We start from the raw sequence: 20,816 nt of genomic DNA, 5'->3' as shown, positions 1-20,816 counted from the left end.
AGCGCCTATCTCGTAGCGAGCGTTGAAGTAAGACTTACAGGTTCGATCGGCTGCTGAAGAGTGACGAGAGCTGGAAGAGAGCGATTTGAACTTGGGGCTCAATTCTTATAGTTCCCAGGGGCTTCCCGCCTTTCGGGGCGGACCCTGTACCTGGACCCAAGTGATTGGACTTTGTCCCAATCACTTGGTTCGATTTTCTCCAATGCTGGAGCGGTTCCCTGATCGATGGGCGGTCCTGAGGAGGTCGTTCACCTCCCATTGTGTAGGTTTCTGCTGGCGCCGAAGAGTCTGGTTTGGCTTTATGTGTCTAAATGTTGCTCATTGTTCCTGGGGATTGCTCATTAGTATGCAGATGGCTGGTGTTTTGTTATGCTGATTGTTGCTGGTATCTGGCCATCTCAGAGGTAAATACACAACCAACCTGCAGCTGCTCGTTTTTGTCTTGTTGGCTGACTTTCCCATCAGCCTTTGCCATTCGCCATTTTGAATTGGGAGTTGGCCATTTTAAGTGGCTACAAGGAGAAGAACCCCAGACAGCGTTTGAGGGCTGTGGGGCAGTGGGGGAGGGGAAGCTCCATGAGAGGGTGCATGCAGTCGGGATCGGGCCCCAGAACTCCGTTCTGGACCACATAGCCGAGGATGGCTAGGCGGGTTGTGCTGAACACGCACTTCTCCTTGTTATAGGTGAGGTTGAGGAGAGTGGCGGTGCGGAGGAATTTAGCAAGGTTGGCATCGTGGTCCTGCTGATCATGGCCGCAGATGGTGACGTTGTCTAGGTACGGAAAGGTGGCCCGCAAACCGTACCGGTCGACCATTCGGTCCATCTCCCCTTGGAAGACCGAGACCCCGTTAGTGACGCCGAAGGGAACCCTGAGGAAGTGATAGAGACGACCGTCTGCCTCGAAGGCGGTGTATGGACGGTCCTATTCACGAATGGGGAGCTGGTGTTAGGCGGATTTTAGGTCAATCGTTGAGAAGACCCGGTACTGTGCAATCTGATTGACCATATCAGATATGCGTGAGAGGGGGTACGCGTCGAGCTGCGTGTACTGATTGATGGTCTGGCTGTAGTCCACGACCATTCTGTGCTTCTCCCCAGTTTTAACCACTACCACTTGGGCTCTCCAGGGGCTGTTGCTGGCCTCGATGATGCCTTCCCGAAGCAGCCGCTGGACCTCGGACCTGACGAAGGTCTTGTCCTGGGTGCTGTACCGTCTGCTCCTGGTGGCAACGGGTTTGCAATCCGAAATTAGATTGGCAAAGAGGGAGGGTGGGTCGACCTTTAGGGTCGCGAGGCCGCACACAGTGAGGGGTGGTAGGGGCCCGCCGAATTTGAGGGTAAGGCTCTGGAGATTGCACTGGCAGTCCAGGCCTAGTAGTAGTGCAGCGCAGAGATTAGAATCATAGAATCATAGAATTTATCATAGAATTTACAGTGCAGAAGGAGGCCATTCGGCCCATCGGGTCTGCGCCGGCTCTTGGAAAGAGCACCCTACCCAAGGTCAACACTGCCACCCTATCCCCATAACCCAGTAACCACACCCTAATGGCAATTTTGGACATTAAGGGCAATTCATCATGGCCAATCCACCTAACCTGCACATCTTTGGACTGTGGGAGGAAACCGGAGCACCCGGAGGAAACCCACGCACACACGGGGTGGATGTACAGACTCCGCACAGACAGTGACCCAAGCCCGGAATCGAACCTGGGACCCTGGAGCTGTGAAGCAATTGTGCTATCCGCAATGCTATCGTGCTGCCCTATGCTATTAGGAAGGACGTAGAGGGGGACGCCGCTGAATTCTACGCCCTGGACCGTGAGAGTGACCGTGCAGAACCCCGGATCGGGACGGAATGGGATCCGGAGGCCAGGGAGATTCTTTGGTTGGCGGGGTGTACCGCGAGGGAGCAGCGCCTTACCGTATCCGGGTGGATGAAGCTTTCGGTGCTCCCGGAGTCCAGCAGGCAAGAGGTCACGTGGCCGTTGATTTTCACCGTAGTCGAGGCGGTGGCCAGGTTGTGTGGACGAGACTGGTCGAGCTGCGGTTGGTCATCGCTGGCGTCCGAAGATGGAGAGCGCGGGGAGGCCCAGGTCGTGGAATGTTGTCGGCGTCCATGCCCCGTGGGGAAGACAAGATGGAGGCGCCTGAAGATCCTGCGAGGGACAAAATGGCGGCACCCATGGGCTGCACGTTGCCGGGGCTGGACAAGATGGCGGCGCCCATCTGCCGCATGTGGACTGGGGGGGGGGGATATGGCGGTGCCTACTGGCCGCTCGCGACCCCGGGAGGTGAAGATGGCGGTGCCCACTGGCCGCGCGTGGTCCGGGACGAAGATGGCGGCACCCATTGTGTGTGGGGAGGGGGCGATAGCGGTGACTGCGCGGGCCTGGCACACCGCGGCGAAGTGGCCCTTTTTGCCGCAAGCCTTGCAAAGGGCAGCGCGGGCCGGGCAGCGTTGGCGAGGGTGCTTCTGCTGGTCGCAGCAGTAACATCGGGGACCCCCGGCGTGCGCGGGCTGGCGTGTTGGGCAGGCGTATTGGCTGGGTAAAGCCCCGGGGGTCCCCGAATGGCGCAGGCGTATTGGCTGGGTAAAGCCCCGGGGGTCCCCGATGTTACTTCTGCGGCCAGCAGAAGCACCCTCGCCAACACTGCCGTTTGTGGGGTCCACGAGGGATAGGAGGGGTGGGCCGAGCAGCCGGAGGGGTAGGCCTGAGGATTACGTGAGGCGACCGCCATGGAGAGTGCTAGCTTCTTAGTCCCCGCGAGGTCGAGCGTGGCCCCTTCAAGCAGCCTTTGGCGAATGAGGTCCGACACAATCCCCGTTACAAAAGCATTGCGCATAAGAAGGTTAGAATGTTCGGTGGCCGTAACGGCCTGACAATCACAGTCCCGGACAAGTGGGATTAGGGCCCGCCAGAGGTTTTCTTTGAGGAGCGCCATGGCCTCCGCGTAGTTCGGGGGGGTCCTGGATCAGCGGAAACACGCTGGAGCTCAACCTTGAGTACAGGATCTGTATCTTCCGAGCCTCCATCGGAGGGGTGGTCGCTGAGCTGATATAGGCCTCGAAGCAGGCTAGCCAGTGATTAAAGTCCTTTCTGGCATCGCTCGATTGCGGATCCAGCTGCAGGCGATCTGGTTTGATTCGGAGGTCCATCTTATAGAAAATATTACTGCAATAAATTGATGCACGATCAATTGTACAAAGACTCAGGTTGGATACAACTGTGGCTTTATTGCAGTAAGATGTGTGGCCTCCTGCTGCAGCTGGCGAAATGGCCGCTGAATGGAGGACACGCATATTTATACTCCTCCTACTGGGCGGAGTCAGCAGGCAGGGGCTACCGGTGAATCTGTAGTACAGGTCCTACCTTACATCACCTAATATAGGTGTAATATTGGTGACTACCGCAGGGGGATCTCATAGAGACTTATAAAATTCTAACAGGACTAGACAGGGTAGGTGCAGGGAAGATGTTCCTGATGGTGGGTGCGGCCAGAACCAGGGGTCGCAGCCTGAGGATTCAGGGTAAACTATTTTGGACAGAGATAAGGAGACGCTTCTTCACCCAAAGAGTGGTGAGCCTGTGGAATACATTGCCACAGGAAGTAGTTGATGCTAAAACATTAAATTTGAGGCGGCTGGATATAGCGCTTGGGGAGAATGGGATCAAAGGCTATGGGGAGAAAGCAGGATTAGGCTATTGAGTTGGATGATCAGCCATGATCGTGATAAATGGTGGAGCAGGCTCGAAGGGCCGAAAGGCCTCCTCCTGCTCCTATCTTCTATGTACCTATGAGGCTTGATAGAGGTATTTGAAACCATGAAGGGTCTGTACAGAGTAGATCAAGAGAGACGGTTCTGATTGGTGGAAGGGCCGAGAAGCAGAGGACACCGATCCAAGGCCGATAGTGAGACGAGCAAAGGCGACGTGTGGAAAGATTTATTGTTCGCGCGACTGGTTCGGATCTGGAATGTACGGCCTGAGGATGTGGGAGAGGCAGATTTAATCAAAGCTTTCAAAAGGAAATTGGATAAGCATGTGAAGATAAAAATACCTGCGGGACAACAGGGAAAAGGACGGGGACTGGAACAAGCTGAAGTGCTGGTGCAGAAAGCGAGCAGAGACACAGTCGGCCAATGACCTTCACTCGATGACAAAGAGAATGGACAGAAGAATGTTTCAGGGGGGACTTACCATCAGAGAAGGTTCCAGCCAACTCTCAACGTCCAGATTTGAAGAGAAATAATTCTCGAGATATGTGACGTGATTCGGCAGACTTGAGTTAAAGAGATTCTCTCCACCGAGGACTTAAAGCTCGCCAGCAGGAAGCGTCCTCGCAGATAGGCGAGCCGTTCTGCAAGGAGATCCCGATCTGTCCTCCCCCCCCCACTTTCAGCACCACTCCCCCACCCCCTGGGCCCAACCCTTGGCAGTGCCAACCTGGAACCCAGACACCCTGGCAGTGCCAGCACTCCCAGGCTGACAGTGCCACAGTGCCTGGGTGCGAGAGGGAGGGCCAGGGCGTCCCCCTGCCCAGTCACCAACCACCCGGGAATCTCCAATAGCCTGGGAGAACCCCCCCCAGGTGCCATGGTGACTGACCCAGGCTTGTGTGCACCAGTGCTAACCGGCGGCCTAGCGAGGTCTCCTAGCAACGCCTGCTGAGACCCGGACACCGGGGCAATCCTGGGAATGCATATTTAAATCAGCCTAATGTTTATTTAAATATGCTGATCTGGACCACACCCAGTGAGGGCGAGATCCAGATCGTGACCTTTCGCAAGGTTCCATTGAATCCCGCAGGACGTTTTGAGTTTTGCAAATCTTACGAGTCGGGTGGGACAAGGGCGCTGAATCGCGCCAGTTATCTTTGGCCAAACTTGGCATTTATTGGGAGTCCAGAATTCTCTTTGAGAAAGGCTATTTTTAAATGCCACTGTGTACATAGTGTGTGGTGAGAGTACACAGTGTGTGTGGTGAGAGTACACAGTGTGTGTGGTGAGGGTACACAGTGTGTGTGGTGAGAGTACACAGTGTGTGTGGTGAGAGTACACAGTGTGTGTGGTGAGGGTACACAGTGTGTGTGGTGAGAGTACACAGTGTGTGTGGTGAGAGTACACTGTGTGTGGTGAGGGTACACAGTGTGTGTGGTGAGAGTACACAGTGTGTGTGGTGAGGGTACACAGTGTGTGTGGTGAGGGTACACAGTGTGTGTGGTGAGGGTACACAGTGTGTGTGGTGAGGGTACACAGTGTGTGTGGTGAGAGTACACAGTGTGTGTGGTGAGGGGACACAGTGTGTGTGGTGAGAGTACACAGGTCGGACCTGGGAGGAGGACCGATCCCCCCGGGAAGGGGGCGCTCGCGGGGTGCGCCGGTGGCAGGGAGGGGGTGATTGGTGTCGGGGGGGTGTGTGTGTTGCCGGCGGGCGCCAGATCTCGCAGGGAGACCGTGTCCTGTCGGCCGTCGGGGTACTCCACGTAAGCGTACTGCGGGTTCGCGTGGAGGAGGCGAACCCTCTCGACCAACGGGTCCGACTTGTGCGCCCGCACATGTTTTCGGAGCAGGATGGGTCCTGGGACCGCCAGCCAGGTCGGCAGCGACGTTCCAGAGGAGGACTTCCTGGGGAAGACAAGGAGGCGCTCATGAGGCGTTTGGTTAGTGCTAGTACACAGTAGCGACCGGATGGAGTGGAGAGCGTCCGGGAGGACCTCCTGCCACCGTGAAACTGGGAGGTCCCTGGACCGTAGGGCCAGTAGGACGGTCTTCCAGACCGTGCCGTTCTCCCTCTCTACTTGCCCGTTCCCCCGGGGGTTGTAGCTGGTCGTCCTGCTCGAGGCTATACCGTTGCTGAGCAGGAACTGGCGCAGCTCGTCACTCATAAAGGAGGACCCCCTGTCGCTGTGGACGTATGCGGGGCAACCGAGCAGTGTGAATATGGTGCTAAGGGCTTTAATGACTGTGGCCGCTGTCATGTCGGGGCAGGGGATGGCGAAGGGGAAACGGGAGTACTCGTCCACCACGTTCAGGAAGTATATGTTGCGATCGGTGGAGGGGCCCTTTGAAATCCAGACCAAGGCGTTCAAAGGGACGGGAAGCCTTGATCAGGTGCGCACCATCCGGCCTGAAAAAGTGCGGTTTGCACTCTGCGCAGATGTGGCTGTTCCTTGTGACTGTACGGACCTCCTCCACGGAGTAGGGAAGGTTGCGGGATTTTTTAAAGTGGTAGAACCGAGAGACCCCCGGGTGGCAGAGGTCCTCGTGGAGGGTTTGGAGGCGGTTAATCTGTGCGTTGGCACATGTGCCGCGGGATAGGGTGTCGGATGCCTCGTTCAGCTTTCCGGGACGGTACATGATCTCATAGTTGAAGGTGGAGAGCTCGATCCTCCACCTTAAGATCTTGTCGTTTTTAATTTTGCCCCGCTGTGCATTATCGAACATGAAGGCTACCGACCGTTGGTCCGTGAGGAGAGTGAATCTCCTGCCGGCCAGGTAATGCCTCCAATGTCGCACAGCTTCCACTATGGCTTGGGCTTCCTTTTCCACTGAGGAGTGGCGGATTTCTGAAGCGTGGAGGGTTCGGGAGAAAAAGGCCACGGGCCTGCCCGCTTGGTTAAGGGTGGCCGCTAGAGCTACGTCGGAGGCGTCGCTCTCGACCTGGAAGGGGAGGGACTCATCGATGGCGCGCATCGTGGCCTTTGCGATATCCGCTTTGATGCGGCTGAAGGCCTGGCAAGCCTCTGTCGACAGAGGGAAGGTCGTGGTCTGTATTAGGGGGCGGGCCTTGTCTGCGTACTGGGGGACCCACTGGGCGTAATATGAAAAGAACCCCAGGCAGCGTTTTAGGGCTTTTGAGCAGTGCGGGAGGGGAAATTCCATGAGGGCGCGCATACGTTCGGGGTCGGGGCCTATTATCCCATTGCGCACTACGTAGCCCAGGATGGCCAGCCGGTTTGTGCTCAACACGCACTTGTCCTCGTTGTATGTGAGGTTCAAGGCTTTAGCGGTCTGGAGGAATTTTTGGAGGTTGGCGTCGTGGTCCTGCTGATTGTGGCCGCAGATGGTTACGTTGTCGAGGTACGGGAACGTGGCCTGCAACCCGTGTTGATCAACCATTCGGTCCATCTCTCGTTGGAAGACCGAGACCCCGTTTGTGATGCCAAATGGGACCCTTAGGAAGTGGTATAATCGCCCGTCTGCCTCGAAGGCTGTGTACTAGCGGTCACTTGGGCGGATGGGGAGCTGATGGTAGGCGGACTTGAGGTCCACGGTGGAGAAGACCTTATATTGGGCAATCCGATTGACCATGCTGGATATGCGGGGAAGAGGGTACGCATCTAGTTGTGTGTACCTGTTGATGGTCTGGCTATAGTCTATGACCATCCTTTGCTTCTCCCCTGTCTTCACTACTACCACCTGTGCTCTCCAGGGACTGTTGCTGGCCTGGATTATGCCTTCCTTCAGTAGCCTCTGGACTTCGGACCGAATGAATGTCCGGTCCTGGGCGCTGTACCGTCTGCTCCTAGTGGCGACGGGTTTGCAATCCGGGGTGAGGTTTGCAAACAAGGATGGGGGCTCAACCTTGAGGGTTGCGAGGCCGCAGATAGTGAGTGGGGGTATTGGGCCGCCGAATTGAAACGTTAGGCTCTGCAGGTTGCACTGGAAATCTAATCCCAGTAATGTGGGCGCGCAGAGTTGGGGAAGGACGTAGAGCCTGTAGTTTTTAAACTCCCTCCCTTGCACCGTTAGGGTCACTATGCAGAAGCCTTTAATCTGTACGGAGTGGGATCCTGCAGCTAGGGCAATCTTTTGCGCACTGGGACGGATGGTCAAAAAACAGCGTCTTACCGTGTCGGGGTGGATGAAGCTTTCCGTGCTCCCGGAGTCGACCAGGCATGGTGTCTCGTGCCCGTTTATCAGCACCGTTGTTGTCGTCGTCTGGAGCGTCCGGGGCCGTGCTTGGTCCAGCGTCATTGAGGCCAGACGTGATCGTAGTGTTTGAGCGTCTTCCTCGAACCCCGTGGAGCCGTCGACACTGGGGTCCATTGTTGCCATCCAAGATGGCGGCGGGGGTGAACAAAATGGCCGCCCCCATGCGTCGCACAGGTCTGGGGGGTCACAAGATGGCGGCGCCCCTCCTCCCCTCGTGGTGGCCGGGACCCAAAATGGCGCCGCCTGCGGGTCGCACATGGGGCGCTGGGGGGGTTGGGGAGCGTCAGGAACGCGCAGATCGCCTTGTTCTCCGGGGACAGCGGTAGTCGGGACCCAAACTGGTTGCGCCTGCGGGTCGTACATGGGGCGCTGGACAGCGGTGGCCGGGACCCAAACTGGTTGCGCCTGCGGGTCGTACATGGGGCGCTGGGGGGGTTGGGGAGCGTTAGAAGCGCGCAGGAATCCTTGTTCGCCGGGGACCGCGGCGACCTCCCGGGACCGGCACACAGCCGCGAAATGGCCCTTTTTCCCGCAGCTCTTACAAGTCGCTGCGCGGGCTGGGCAGCGCTGCCGGGGGTGTTTCGCCTGGCCGCAGAAATAGCAGCGGGCTCCCCCGGGACGACTTGGCGTCTGAACCAAGTTCTTTGAGAAGGTGACTGAACAGGTAGACGAGGGTAGAGCAGTTGATGTGGTGTATATGGATTTCAGCAAAGCGTTTGATAAGGTTCCCCACGGTAGGCTATTGCAGAAAATACGGAGGCTGGGGATTGAGGGTGATTTAGAGATGTGGATCAGAAATTGGCTAGCTGAAAGAAGACAGAGGGTGGTGGTTGATGGGAAATGTTCAGAATGGAGTTCTGTCACAAGTGGAGTACCACAAGGATCTGTTCTGGGGCCGTTGCTGTTTGTCATTTTTATCAATGACCTAGAGGAAGGCGCAGAAGGGTGGGTGAGTAAATTTGCAGACGATACTAAAGTCGGTGGTGTTGTCGATAGTGTGGAAGGATGTAGCAGGTTACAGAGGGATATAGATAAGCTGCAGTGCTGGGCTGAGAGGTGGCAAATGGAGTTTAATGTAGAGAAGTGTGAGGTGATTCACTTTGGAAGGAAAAACAGGAATGTGGAATATTTGGCTAATGGAAAAGTTCTTGAAAGTGTGGATGAGCAGAGGGATCTAGGTGTTCATGTACATAGATCCCTGAAAGTTGCCACCCAGGTTGATAGGGTGGTGAAGAAGGCCTATGGAGTGTTGGCCTTTATTGGTAGAGGGATTGAGTTCCGGAGTCAGGAGGTCATGTTGCAGCTGTACAGAACTCTGGTATGGCCGCATTTGGAGTATTGCGTACAGTTCTGGTCACCGCATTATAGGAAGGACGTGGAGGCTTTGGAACGGGTGCAGAGGAGATTTACCAGGATGTTGCCTGGTATGGAGGGAAAATCTTATGAGGAAAGGCTGATGGACTTGAGGTTGTTTTCGTTAGAGAGAAGAAGGTTAAGAGGAGACTTAATAGAGGCATACAAAATGATCAGAGGGTTAGATAGGGTGGACAGTGAGAGCCTTCTCCCGCGGATGGAAATGGCTAGCACGAGGGGACATAGCCTTAAACTGAGGGGTAATAGATATAGGACAGAGGTCAGGGGTAGGTTCTTTACGCAAAGAGTAGTGAGGCCATGGAATGCCCTACCTGCTACAGTAGTGAACTCGCCAACATTGAGGGCATTTAAAAGTTTATTGGATAAACATATGGATGATAATGGCATAGTGTAGGTTAGATAGCTTTTGTTTCGGTGCAACATCGTGGGCCGAAGGGCCTGTACTGCGCTGTATTGTTCTATGTTCTATGTTCTATGAACCGCACAAGCCTGTGGGGTGGGCAGGAGGGGGGGTTTGTCGCGACGGGGGTCCACGGAGCCCAAGGGGCTGCTGCGCGGTCGGGGCCGTACGCGCGGGCGTTTCGCGCGGCCACATCCAGGGAGGCTGCAAGGGCCCATGCCTCTGAGAGTCCTAGCGACTCTTTTTCTAAAAGTCTTTGGCGGATTTGGGAAGAGTTCATACCAGCCACAAAAGCATCACGCATCAACATGTCCGTGTGTTCAGTCGCATTTACCGGCGGGCAGCTGCAGGCCCGTCCCAAAATTAGTAGCGCGGCCTAGAATTCGTCTAGCGATTCTCCGGGACTTTGCCGTCTCATTGCGAGTTGGTAGCGTGCGTAGATCTGGTTCACTGGGCGAACATAGATGCTCTTTAGTGCTGCGAACGCCATCTGGAAATCCTCTGCGTCTTCGATGAGAGGGAAAATTTCCGGGCTTACCCTCGAGTGCAGGACCTGTAGTTTCTGGTCTTCTGTGACCCGGCCGGGGGCCGTTCTGAGGTAGGCCTCGAAACAAGTCTGCCAGTGTTTGAAAACTGCTGCTGAGTTCACTGCGTTGGGGCTGATCCTCAGGCATTCCGGGATGATCCTGAGCTCCATAGTTCTTTTAAGCACGCTTAATAAATTGTAGCGCACAAAGACTCACGAGAGACGAATAGAGATGAAGTCGATGAGGCTTTATTAAGCGTGACTTGTTCCCCGCAGTTCAGTAGCTGACTGGCCTGCGGGGGAGAACTCCAGGTTCTTATACTCCGCCTTCAGGGCGGAGCTAGAGGTCAACAGCCAACCTGGACCCGGGATCTGTCAGCCAATGACATCACGGCTTCACAGTCCCACATGACCCCTAATGCATACTACCACAGTGGTGAGAGTACACAGTGTGTGTGGTGAGGGTACACAGTGTGTGTGGTGAGGGTACACAGTGTGTGTGGTGAGAGTACACAGTGCGTGTGGTGAGGGTACACAGTGTATGTGGTGAGGGTACACAGTGTGTGTGGTGAGAGTACACAGTGTGTGTGGTGAGAGTACACAGTGTGTGTGGTGAGGGTACACAGTGTGCGTGGTGAGAGTACACAGTGTGTGTGGTGAGGGTACACAGTGTGTGTGGTGAGAGGACACAGTGTGTGTGGTGAGGGTACACAGTGTGTGTGGTGAGAGTACACAGTGTGTGTGGTGAGGGTGCACAGTGTGTGTGGTGAGAGTACACAGTGTGTGTGGTGAGGGTACACAGTGTGTGTGGTGAGGGTACACAGTGTGTGTGGTGAGGGTACACTGTGTGTGGTGAGGGTACACAGTGTGTGTGGTGAGGGTACACAGTGTGTGCGGTGAGGGTACACAGTGTGTGTGGTGAGAGTACACAGTGTGTGTGGTGAGGGTACACAGTGTGTGTGGTGAGAGTACGCAGTGTGTGTGGTGATGGTACACAGTGTGTGTGGTGAGAGTACACAGTGTGTGTGGTGAGGGTACACAGTGTGTGTGGTGAGGGTACACAGTGTGTGTGGTGAGGGTACACAGTGTGTGTGGTGAGGGTACACAGTGTGTGTGGTGAGAGTACACAGTGTGTGTGGTGAGAGTACACAGTGTGTGTGGTGAGGGTACACTGTGTGTGGTGAGAGTACACAGTGTGTGTGGTGAGGGTACACAGTGTGTGTGGTGAGAGGACACAGTGTGTGTGGTGAGGGTACACAGTGTGTGTGGTGAGGGTACACAGTGTGTGTGGTGAGGGTACACAGTGTGTACCTGTCCTTAGGATTCAGTGGGCTACAGCCCGGACATCGAACACCCAATAGCAGCACATAGAGTTCTTTGCAGGTTTTGATGTAAGTGCATCATCTTTACCATTGCAAAACATTCCAAGGTGCTTCACAGGAGTTTAGTTTGGCGAAATATGATAACATGGCCACATATCAGACAGGTGACTACAAACATGGTCAAAGGGGAAGGTTTTAAAGAACATTGTAAACAAATATGAAGAGATAAACAAGCGGAAAGCTTCAGGGAGGGCAATGTGCAGCTCACCACCTTGCCAGCTGAAGACACGCAAATCGGTGGTGTAGTGGCATTTTCACCTGTCAAGTAATCCAGAGACCCAGAGTAATGCTCTGGGAACGCAGGTTCAAATCCCACCACAGCAGATAGTGAAACTTTAATTCAATAAAAATGTTGTATTAAAAGTCTAATGAAACCATTGTCGATTGTCTTAAAAACCCATCTGATTCACTAATGTCCTTTAGAGAATGAAATCTGCCGTCCTTACCCGGCCTGGCCTACATGTGACTCCAGACCCACAGCATTGAGGTTGACTCTTTACTGCCCCCTGAAATGGCCGAGCAAGCCACTCAGTTCAAGGGCAATTAGGGATGGGCAATAAATGCTGGCTCAGCCCATCTGATGAATGAATAAGTACCAACAATTGCAGTGATTAAAATTGGGGACATGGAAGACGCCAGAGTTGGAGGAGTGCAAACGTCTCGGAGGGACGTAGGGTTGGAGGTGGTTACCGGGATGAGGAGGGACTTGAACTCGTGTGGTAATTTTAAGATCAAGATGTTGTCGGACTGAGAGCCAGTGGCTGTGAATTATGATACTGAATGAGCTCCTGCTTCCAGGTGGAAAAGGGGAGGTCGAGCATGAGGGCGGTGAGTGCCTGGAATGCGTTGTCAGGGGAGGTTGTGGAAACAGATAAATTAACGATGTTTAAAAGACATTTTGACAAACACATGGACAGGATGGGTAGAGGGATACGGGACGAGGAAGTGCTGAGGGTTTTGGCCCAAGGGTGGTAACATGACCGGTACAGGCTTGGCGGGCCGAAGGGCCTGTTCCTGTGCTGTGTTGTTCTTTGTTCTTGTTGAGCACTAGATTGAAGCACAGACGATATATGTAAGTACTCACAAATTCACCTCCTCTAACAAGAGCCCTTGTTGAATTGTATTCCGACAGTGATCAAGACGCTTCAGCTGGCCGGAATTTTGTGGTGGTTGATGGAGTGCCGGTGGTGTTGCCCACCTATGACGAGGCTATATGTAACAGGACGAATACTGGCTCGGCACCCGAGGTCACATCCCCTGAAGGACAGAATCAAGAGGCAACACAACCGGATGACCAGAACCCTCCAGCCTATCCCGGCCGTGCTGCAGACCCAGTTGTAGCCGCGAATCCTACTCCCGCAGAGCGGCCCAGCCAATTGGACTGCTCGGGGGGCGGGGGAGGGGAAGATTCATCACCATCAACGTCATTTGGTACAGCAGCTACACATCCAATCACAGAAGAAATCATCGACGGTCCAGAGACAGAGAACACAGCTTCAACATCTCCCAGTATTAACATTGCAGACGGTGAGTGTTGAGTACCTGGCACTGCCCCATGGAATAGAAGAAACCGTGGGGCTCGGAGCTTTGGGCATTTAATGGCAAACGACAGAGGGAAAATGGCTGGGCAGGAGAAGTGGGCAGTTGGTGCTGATAAGAGATTCTGGGGCATGTCGACAGTTTAGGAAGCCTTGGGAAACTGACTCGATGTGTGGAAGTGACAGGGCTCCCAATGGAGGAGAATTCAGGGCAGCTTAGCGACATAGCCGTCAATGGCGGAGCAAAGTGTGAGTGGGAAACGATAAGCTGTTGGGGATGGAGTGGTATTTGGCAATTTGTTGCAATGAGTTAATTTCCATTCGGGTTAGTGGGGTTTATTGAAGTGGTCAAGTCTTCAGTGTGTGATCTGGGATTAAATCACCATTGGGTGGAATTTCTTCAGCCAGAGGGTGGTGAATCTGTGGAACTCTTTACCGCAGAAGGCTGTGGAGGCCAATTCACTGAGTGTCTTTAAGACAGAGATAGATAGGTTCTTGATTAATAAGAGGATCAGGGGTTATGGGGATGAGAAAATCTCAGCCATGATTTAACGGTGGAGCAGACCCGATGGCAGTGGTTTAATCGGCATTAGGTTATTGCAATTGTTTTTGACTTAAATCTGCATTGGGGTGAGTAGGTTTATTGCAATGGGTTAAATCTCCACTGTGGAAAAAAGTTGGCAAGCTCCTCACTCCAGTTTAATTGACCCCCCCCCCCCACCACTCTAACCCTCCCACTCCCATCAACTCATCAGGCGGAGGGAGTACTATCAGAGCCATTCTGGTGTCTGGAGTAATCCTTACTCTGAACTAAGATACCATTCACTGTAGGTGAAAAACTGTAGGTTGCGACCTACAGGCTGTGCCGCTCCCAACTCGGGACACGAGACGAAAGGCCTGTCGTGAGATTTACCGGCCTCGTCACGCTTCGCGCGATCTCACGAGACGTCGCAATCTGATCACACCCACAATGGGCATGGTCCAAATTTGCATATTCAAATGTGCAGTGGGGCTCACTTGAATATGTTCACTCCAGAGTTACCCGCTGCGCGGAGATCTAACGCCTAGGCTTCGGAGACCCCGAGCGGTCTCTGTTTAACACTGGTTTCCACAATGTGGGCCAGGCATACCGGCACTTCAGGTGATGAGGGGGTCTCCCAGGGGGTCTTCCAGGTGATCGGGAGCCCTGGCTGGTCGGGCACTAGACAGGGCAGTATCCTGAAACCCCAATGCTACCTGGGAAGCCAGGGTGTCCAGCTGCTATTATGTCCGTGCTGGAAATCGTGCCCTTATGAGGTGGGATGCGGGGGGAGTGCACAAGGACCCTCTTAATGGTGATTTTGGGGGGGGGGGTCTAGAGATAGGGGTGCCATTTAAAATTAGTGCCCCAATCTCTTCCCCTACTGGCTCTTCCAGCATTAGTGAGCGGAGCTCGTTAGTGTGGGAAACAGGACTCAGTGCGGCCTTGGCGGGTCGTTCCCGGCCTAGACCCTGAAATTAAGCAGCGTCCCGTTTAATAACAGGGTCGTTCTCGGAGGTGACAGCATCAGGATGCAGCCCGCCAAACGCACAACACATGACTCTGCTTCATTTCCGTTAAATCGCACCTGTGAAGTCACCATAGTCCCAGGTGACCAGAGGCTACTTTCCCCTTTGAGGGGGAGAGCTGACTGGTGGTGATTTAACCTGAGGGTCACCGCACCTCAGATGAGGGGGCAAGGCTGAGAAGGAGGAGCCTTAGTGAATAACCTCCAAGAACTGAACCCGCGCTGCTGCCCTTCCTGTGCACCACGAACCAGCTGCCCAGCCAACTGAGCTAAACCGTCCCCACTGAAGGTAGCACATGAGCAACTGCAATCAAGAGAAGGCACTTGATTGAAGAAGAGGGGTTACCATAACAATCGCTATGGTGGAATATTATCAGGGAGGAAACAGCATGCTGATAGGCTGCAGGATCCCGAGCCACACATTTCAGCCAAGCTGGTTAACTGATGTGTGTTGAGGAGATGGAGTCTCTCCCTGGTATGGTGATCGTAGTGTAGAGCCCTCTCCGCTGTGCTCTCTATTGGGGTTGTATAAATGAAGTTAGACCATAAGACCATAAGACATGGGAGTGGAAGTAAGGCCATTTGGCCCATCGAGTCCACTCCACCATTCAATCATGGCTGATTTCAACTCCATTTACCCGCTCTCTCTCCATAGCCCTTAATTCCTCGAGAAATCAAGAATTTATCAACTTCTGTCTTAAAGACACTCAACGTCCCGGCCTCCACCGCCCTCTGTGGCAATGAATTCCACAGACCCACCACTCTCTGGCTGAAGAAATTTCTCCTCATCTCTGTTCTAAAGTGACTCCCTTTTATTCTAAGGCCCCGGGTCCTAGTCTCCCCTGCTAATGGAAACAACTTCCCTACATCCACCCTATCTAAGCCATTCATTATCTTGTAAGTTTCTATTAGATCTCCCCTCAACCTCCTAAACTCCAATGAATATAATCCCAGGATCCTCAGACGTTCATCGTATGTTAGGCCTACCATTCCTGGGATCATCCGTGTGAATCTCCGCTGGACCCGCTCCAGTGCCAGTATGTCCTTCCTGAAGTGTGGGGCCCAAAATTGCTCACAGTATTCTAAATGGGGCCTAACTAATGCTTTATAAAGCTTCAGAAGTACATCCCTGCTTTTATATTCCAAGCCTCTTGAGATAAATGACAACATTGCATTTGCTTTCTTAATTACGGATTCAACCTGCAAGTTTACCTTGAGAGAATCTTGGACTAGGACTCCCAAGTCTCTTTGCACTTCAGCATTATGAATTTTGTCACCGTTTAGAAAATAGTCCATGCCTCTATTCTTTTTTCCAAAGTGCAAGACCTCGCACTTGCCCACGTTGAATTTCATCAGCCATTTCTTGGACCACTCTCTTAAACTGTCTAAATCTTTCTGCAGCCTCCCCACCTCCTCAATACTACCTGCCCTTCCACCTATCTTTGTATCATCGGCAAACTTAGCCAGAATGCCCCCAGTCCCGTCATCTAGATCATTAATATATAAAGAGAACAGCTGTGGCCCCAACACTGAACCCTGCGGGACACCACTCGTCACCGGTTGCCATTCCGAAAAAGAACCTTTTATCCCAACTCTCTGCCTTCTGCCTGACAGCCAATCGTCAATCCATGTTAGTACCTTGCCTCGAATACCATGGGCCCTTATTTTACTCAGCAGTCTCCCATGAGGCACCTTATCAAAGGCCTTTTGGAAGTCAAGATAGATAACATCCATTGGCTCTCCTTGGTCTAACCTATTTGTTATCTCTTCAAAGAACTCTAACAGGTTTGTCAGGCACGACCTCCCCTTACTAAATCCATGCTGACTTGTCCTAATCCGACCCTGCACTTCCAAGAATTTAGAAATCTCACCCTTAACAATGGATTCTAGAATCTTGCCAACAACCGAGGTTAGGCTAATTGGCCTATAATTTTCCATCTTTTTCCTTGTTCCCTTCTTGATCAGAGGGGTTACAACAGTGATTTTCCAATCCTCTGGGACTTGACTCCAGTGACTTTTGAAAGATCATAACTAACACCTCCACTATTTCTTCAGCTATCTCCTTTAGAACTCTAGGATGTAGCCCATCTGGGCCTGGAGATTTATCAATTTTTAGACCTCTTAGTTTCTCTAGCACTTTCTCCTTTGTGATGGCCACCATATTCAACTCTGGCCCCTGACTCTCCTGAATTGTTGGGATATTACTCATGTCTTCTACTGTGAAGACTGACGCAAAGTACTTATTTAGTTCCTCAGCTATTTCCTTGTCTCCCATCACTAGATTACCAGCGGTCAGTTTGGAGCGGCCCAATGTCTACTTTTGCCTCCCGTTTGTTTTTAATGTATTTAAATAAACTTTTACTATCATTCCTAATGTTACTGGCTAGCCTACCTTCACATTTGATCCTCTCTTTCCTTATTTCTCGCTTTGTTATCCTCTGTTTGTTTTTGTAGCCTTCCCAATCTTCTGACTTCCCACTACTCTTTGCCACATTATAGGCTTTCTCTTTTGCTTTGATGCATTCCCTAACTTCCTTTGTCGGCCGTGGCTGCCTCATCCCCCCTCTGAGAACCTTTCTTTTCTTTGGGATGAACCTCTGTACTGTGTCCTCAATTACTCCCAGAAACTCCTGCCATTGCTGTTCTACTGTCTTTCCCACTAGGCTCTGCTCCCAGTCGATTTTCGGCAGTTCCTCCCTCATGCCCCTGTAGTTACCTTTATTTAACTGTAACACCTTTACATCTGATTCTACCTTCTTTCTTTCAAATTGGAGATTGAATTCTACCATATTATGATCACTGCCTCCTAAGTGCTCCCTTACTTTAAGATCTTTAATCAAGTCTGGCTCATTACATAACGCTAAGTCCAGAATGGCCTGTTCCCTCGTGGGCTCCATCACAAGCTGTTCCAAAAAGCCCTCCTGTAAACATTCAATGAATTCCCTTTCCTTGTGTCAAGTTAGTCAATAATGACTGCCTCCAGTCAGGCATGTGTTACCGTTGTCAGTTTAATACAGTGTAATAGAAAGATGACAATGAGGATGGGATGGAATTTTCTTTTACATTTCATTTGCGGAATTAAGGAGTGAAGAATATTGTCTGGCAATTTCGGAGCTTCTAAAGTTGATTTTGAAGGAAGTTTGAGCAGTTTGAAAGATTGCACCGTGTGCATGGCGTATTCAGGTATTTAGGGCAGCACGGTAGCATTGTGGATAGCACAATTGCTTCACAGCTCCAGGGTCCCAGGTTCAATTCCGGCTTGGGTCACTGTCTGTGCGGAGTCTGCACATCCTCCCCGTGTGTGCGTGGGTTTCCTCCGGGTGCTCCGGTTTCCTCCCACAGTCCAAAGATGCGCAGGTTAGGTGGATTGACCATGATAAATTGCCCTTAGTGTCCAAAATTGCCCTTAGTGTTGGGTGGGGTTACTGGGTTATGGGGATAGGGTGGAGGTGTTGACCTTGGTAGGGTGCTCTTTCCAAGAGATGGTGCAGACTCGATGGGCCGAATGGCCTCCTTCTGCACTGTAAATTCAATGAATTCTATGAACCGTGAGCCAGCACAGTGGGTAATTGAAAATTGGCACTGGAGACATATTTGAGAATAATGGTGGAATTCAACCCGAACAAAGAGAACTTTGTAATTATGAACCGAGGTTACACATTCAGCTGAATGCCAAAACATAGGAGATGGGGAAAAAATGGGGATAAAGTAAAGGTTTTCCTCACTATGATGGGGCCAGATGCTTTTGAAGTATTATCTAACCAGTATTTCCCACAAGACCCCACTCCTATTGAATTTGCTGAAATTAATGAGCTTCTGGACTGACATTTTGACGTGACTATGAGTGAATGTGCACTGAGGTGCGACACAGAAAGCATCCTATCTGGCTGCTTCTTTCCATTATTTCTTGTTGAATTATGCTATTTTTGTTGAACGCTGTTAAGAAGCAGAAACTAACCTTGGTCTGGACAGAGGCTGATGACTAATTCCCAGCAGGAAACAAGGATAGTGGGACCCGGGTTTGACACTTTAACTAGGGGAGCCCGAGGCTTCAGAGGAGTAATTCGGCCTCTTTCTGCACTCCCGGATCTTCCGACACTCCAAAGATCGTCACCACCGGACTCGGCACCACCCGTGTTTTGAGTACCGTGTTGCCTTGGCTAAACCCTGCCAAAACCCTCTCTAAGCTTCGGGCACGCCCAAAACATGTGGACATGGTTTGCTGGGCTTCCCGCGCACCTCGCACACCTATCCTCTACCCAAAAAAACTTGCTCATCCGGGCCACCGTCATGTGTGCCCGGTGGACTACCTTAAATTGTATCAGGTTAAGCCTGGTGCATGATGAGGCTGTATTAACCCTGCTTAGGGCAGACGCCCATAGCCCCGCCTCTATCTCTCCTCCTAGCTCATCTTCTAATTTGCCCTAAAGCTCCTCCACTGGAGTTTCCTCCACCTCCGAAAGCTCCTGGTAAATATCCGATACCTTCCCCTCTCCCACCCAGGTGCTGGAAACTACTCTATCCTGTATCCCCCGTGGCGGCAGCAGTGGAAAGGCCGGAACCTGTTTTCTCAGGACATCGCGCACCTGCAAATACCTGAACCCATTCCCTGCTGGCAATTTAAATTTATCCTCCAAGGCTTTCAAGCTGGAGAAGCTCCCGTCTATAAATAGATCCCCCATCCTTCCAATTCCTGCCCTCTGCCAACTCCGGAACCCACCATCCAGCATACCCGGTACAAACCGGTGGTTATTATAAATCGGTGTCCAAATCGATGCTCCCTCCGCTCTCATATCTCCTCCACTGCCCCCAGATCCTCAGAGCCACCACTACCACTGGACGTGTGGAGTATCTGGCCGGCGAGAACGGCAGAGGTGCCGTTACCAATGCTCCCAGACTGGTGTCTTTACATGATGCTGCCTCCATCCGCTCCCATGCCGACACCTCCCCCACTACCCACTTCCTGATCATGGCTATATTAGCCGCCCAGTAGTAATTGCAGAAGTTCGGCAGCGCCAACCCACCCTCCCCTCAACTGCGCTTTCTTCACTTGCGGGGTTTTACCCGCCCACACAAAGCCCAAAATAACCTTATTCACCTGCTTGAAAAAGGCCTTCGGGATGAAGATGGGAGGCACTGAAAGACAAACAGAAATCTGGGGAGGACCGTCATTTTAACGGTCAGTACCCTCCCCGCCAGTGACAGCGGGAGCATGTCCCATCTCTTAAAGTCCCCTTCCATTTGTTCAACCAACCGGGATAGGTTTAACTTGTGTAGTACCTCCGATTTCCGGGCCACCTGGATTCCCAGATATCGAAAGCTCTTCGCTACCATTCTAAGCGGCAGCTGTCCCAGCCTCTTCTCCTGTCCTCTTGCCTGGATGGCAAACATCTCGTTTTCCCCCATGTTCAATTTATAACCCAAAAAATTGCCAAATTCCCCCAAGATTCACATTTCTTCTCCCATTCCCTCCAACGGGTCTGAAATGTACAAGAGCATGTCATCTGCGTAAAGCGAGACCCGGTGCTCCACCACCCTCCCGAACCAGCCTCCAGTTCCTAGAGGGTCTTAATGCCATGGCCAATGGCTCTATGGCCAGAGCAAACAGTAACGGGGAGAGGAGGCTCTCTTGCCTCGTCCCTCAGTGTAGTTTAAAATACCCCGACCTCGGCCGGTTCGTATGCACACTCGCTACTGGTGCCTGATAGAGCAACCACACCCAGTCGATAAAGCCCCCACCAAACCCAAACCTTCCCAGCACCTCCCACAGGTAATCCCACTCCACCCGATCAAAAGCCTCCTCCACATCCATCACTACCACCACCTCCGCCTCCCCTCCTTCTGAGGGCTTCATAATAACATTTAGGAGCCTTCGAACATTGCCTACCCTTTACAAACCCTGTCTGGTCTTCCCCTATCACCCCCGGGACACAGTCCTCTATCCTTGTGGCCAGTATCTTAGCCACCAGTTTGGTGTCCACATTCAGCCGAGAAATTCCTGTATGACCCGCATTGCTCCGGATCCTTCTCCCGTTTCAGGATCAATGAAATCGAGGCCTGCGACATTGTTGGGGAGAGGACTCCCTTCTCTCTTGCTTCGTTAAATGTCCTC

The 20,816-nt window shown here is 52.5% G+C and overlaps 1 protein-coding gene across 1 annotated transcript in view; it reads left to right on the top strand.

Annotated features, from left to right (window-relative positions):
- The window catches only part of susd4 (sushi domain containing 4), a 538,061-nt gene that overhangs the window by 329,969 nt on the left and 187,276 nt on the right, over positions 1-20,816 (top strand). Inside the window, 2 exon segments of the mRNA XM_072500589.1 lie at positions 12,752-13,146; positions 13,344-13,404. Of these exon segments, the coding sequence (XP_072356690.1) occupies positions 12,752-13,146; positions 13,344-13,404 (456 nt within the window).

This window comes from Scyliorhinus torazame, chromosome 4, assembly GCF_047496885.1.
Source record: "Scyliorhinus torazame isolate Kashiwa2021f chromosome 4, sScyTor2.1, whole genome shotgun sequence".
NCBI classification, from domain to species: domain Eukaryota; kingdom Metazoa; phylum Chordata; class Chondrichthyes; order Carcharhiniformes; family Scyliorhinidae; genus Scyliorhinus; species Scyliorhinus torazame.
Note: the sequence above shows the minus strand (reverse complement) of the source record. Positions and strands in the feature narration are given on the sequence as shown.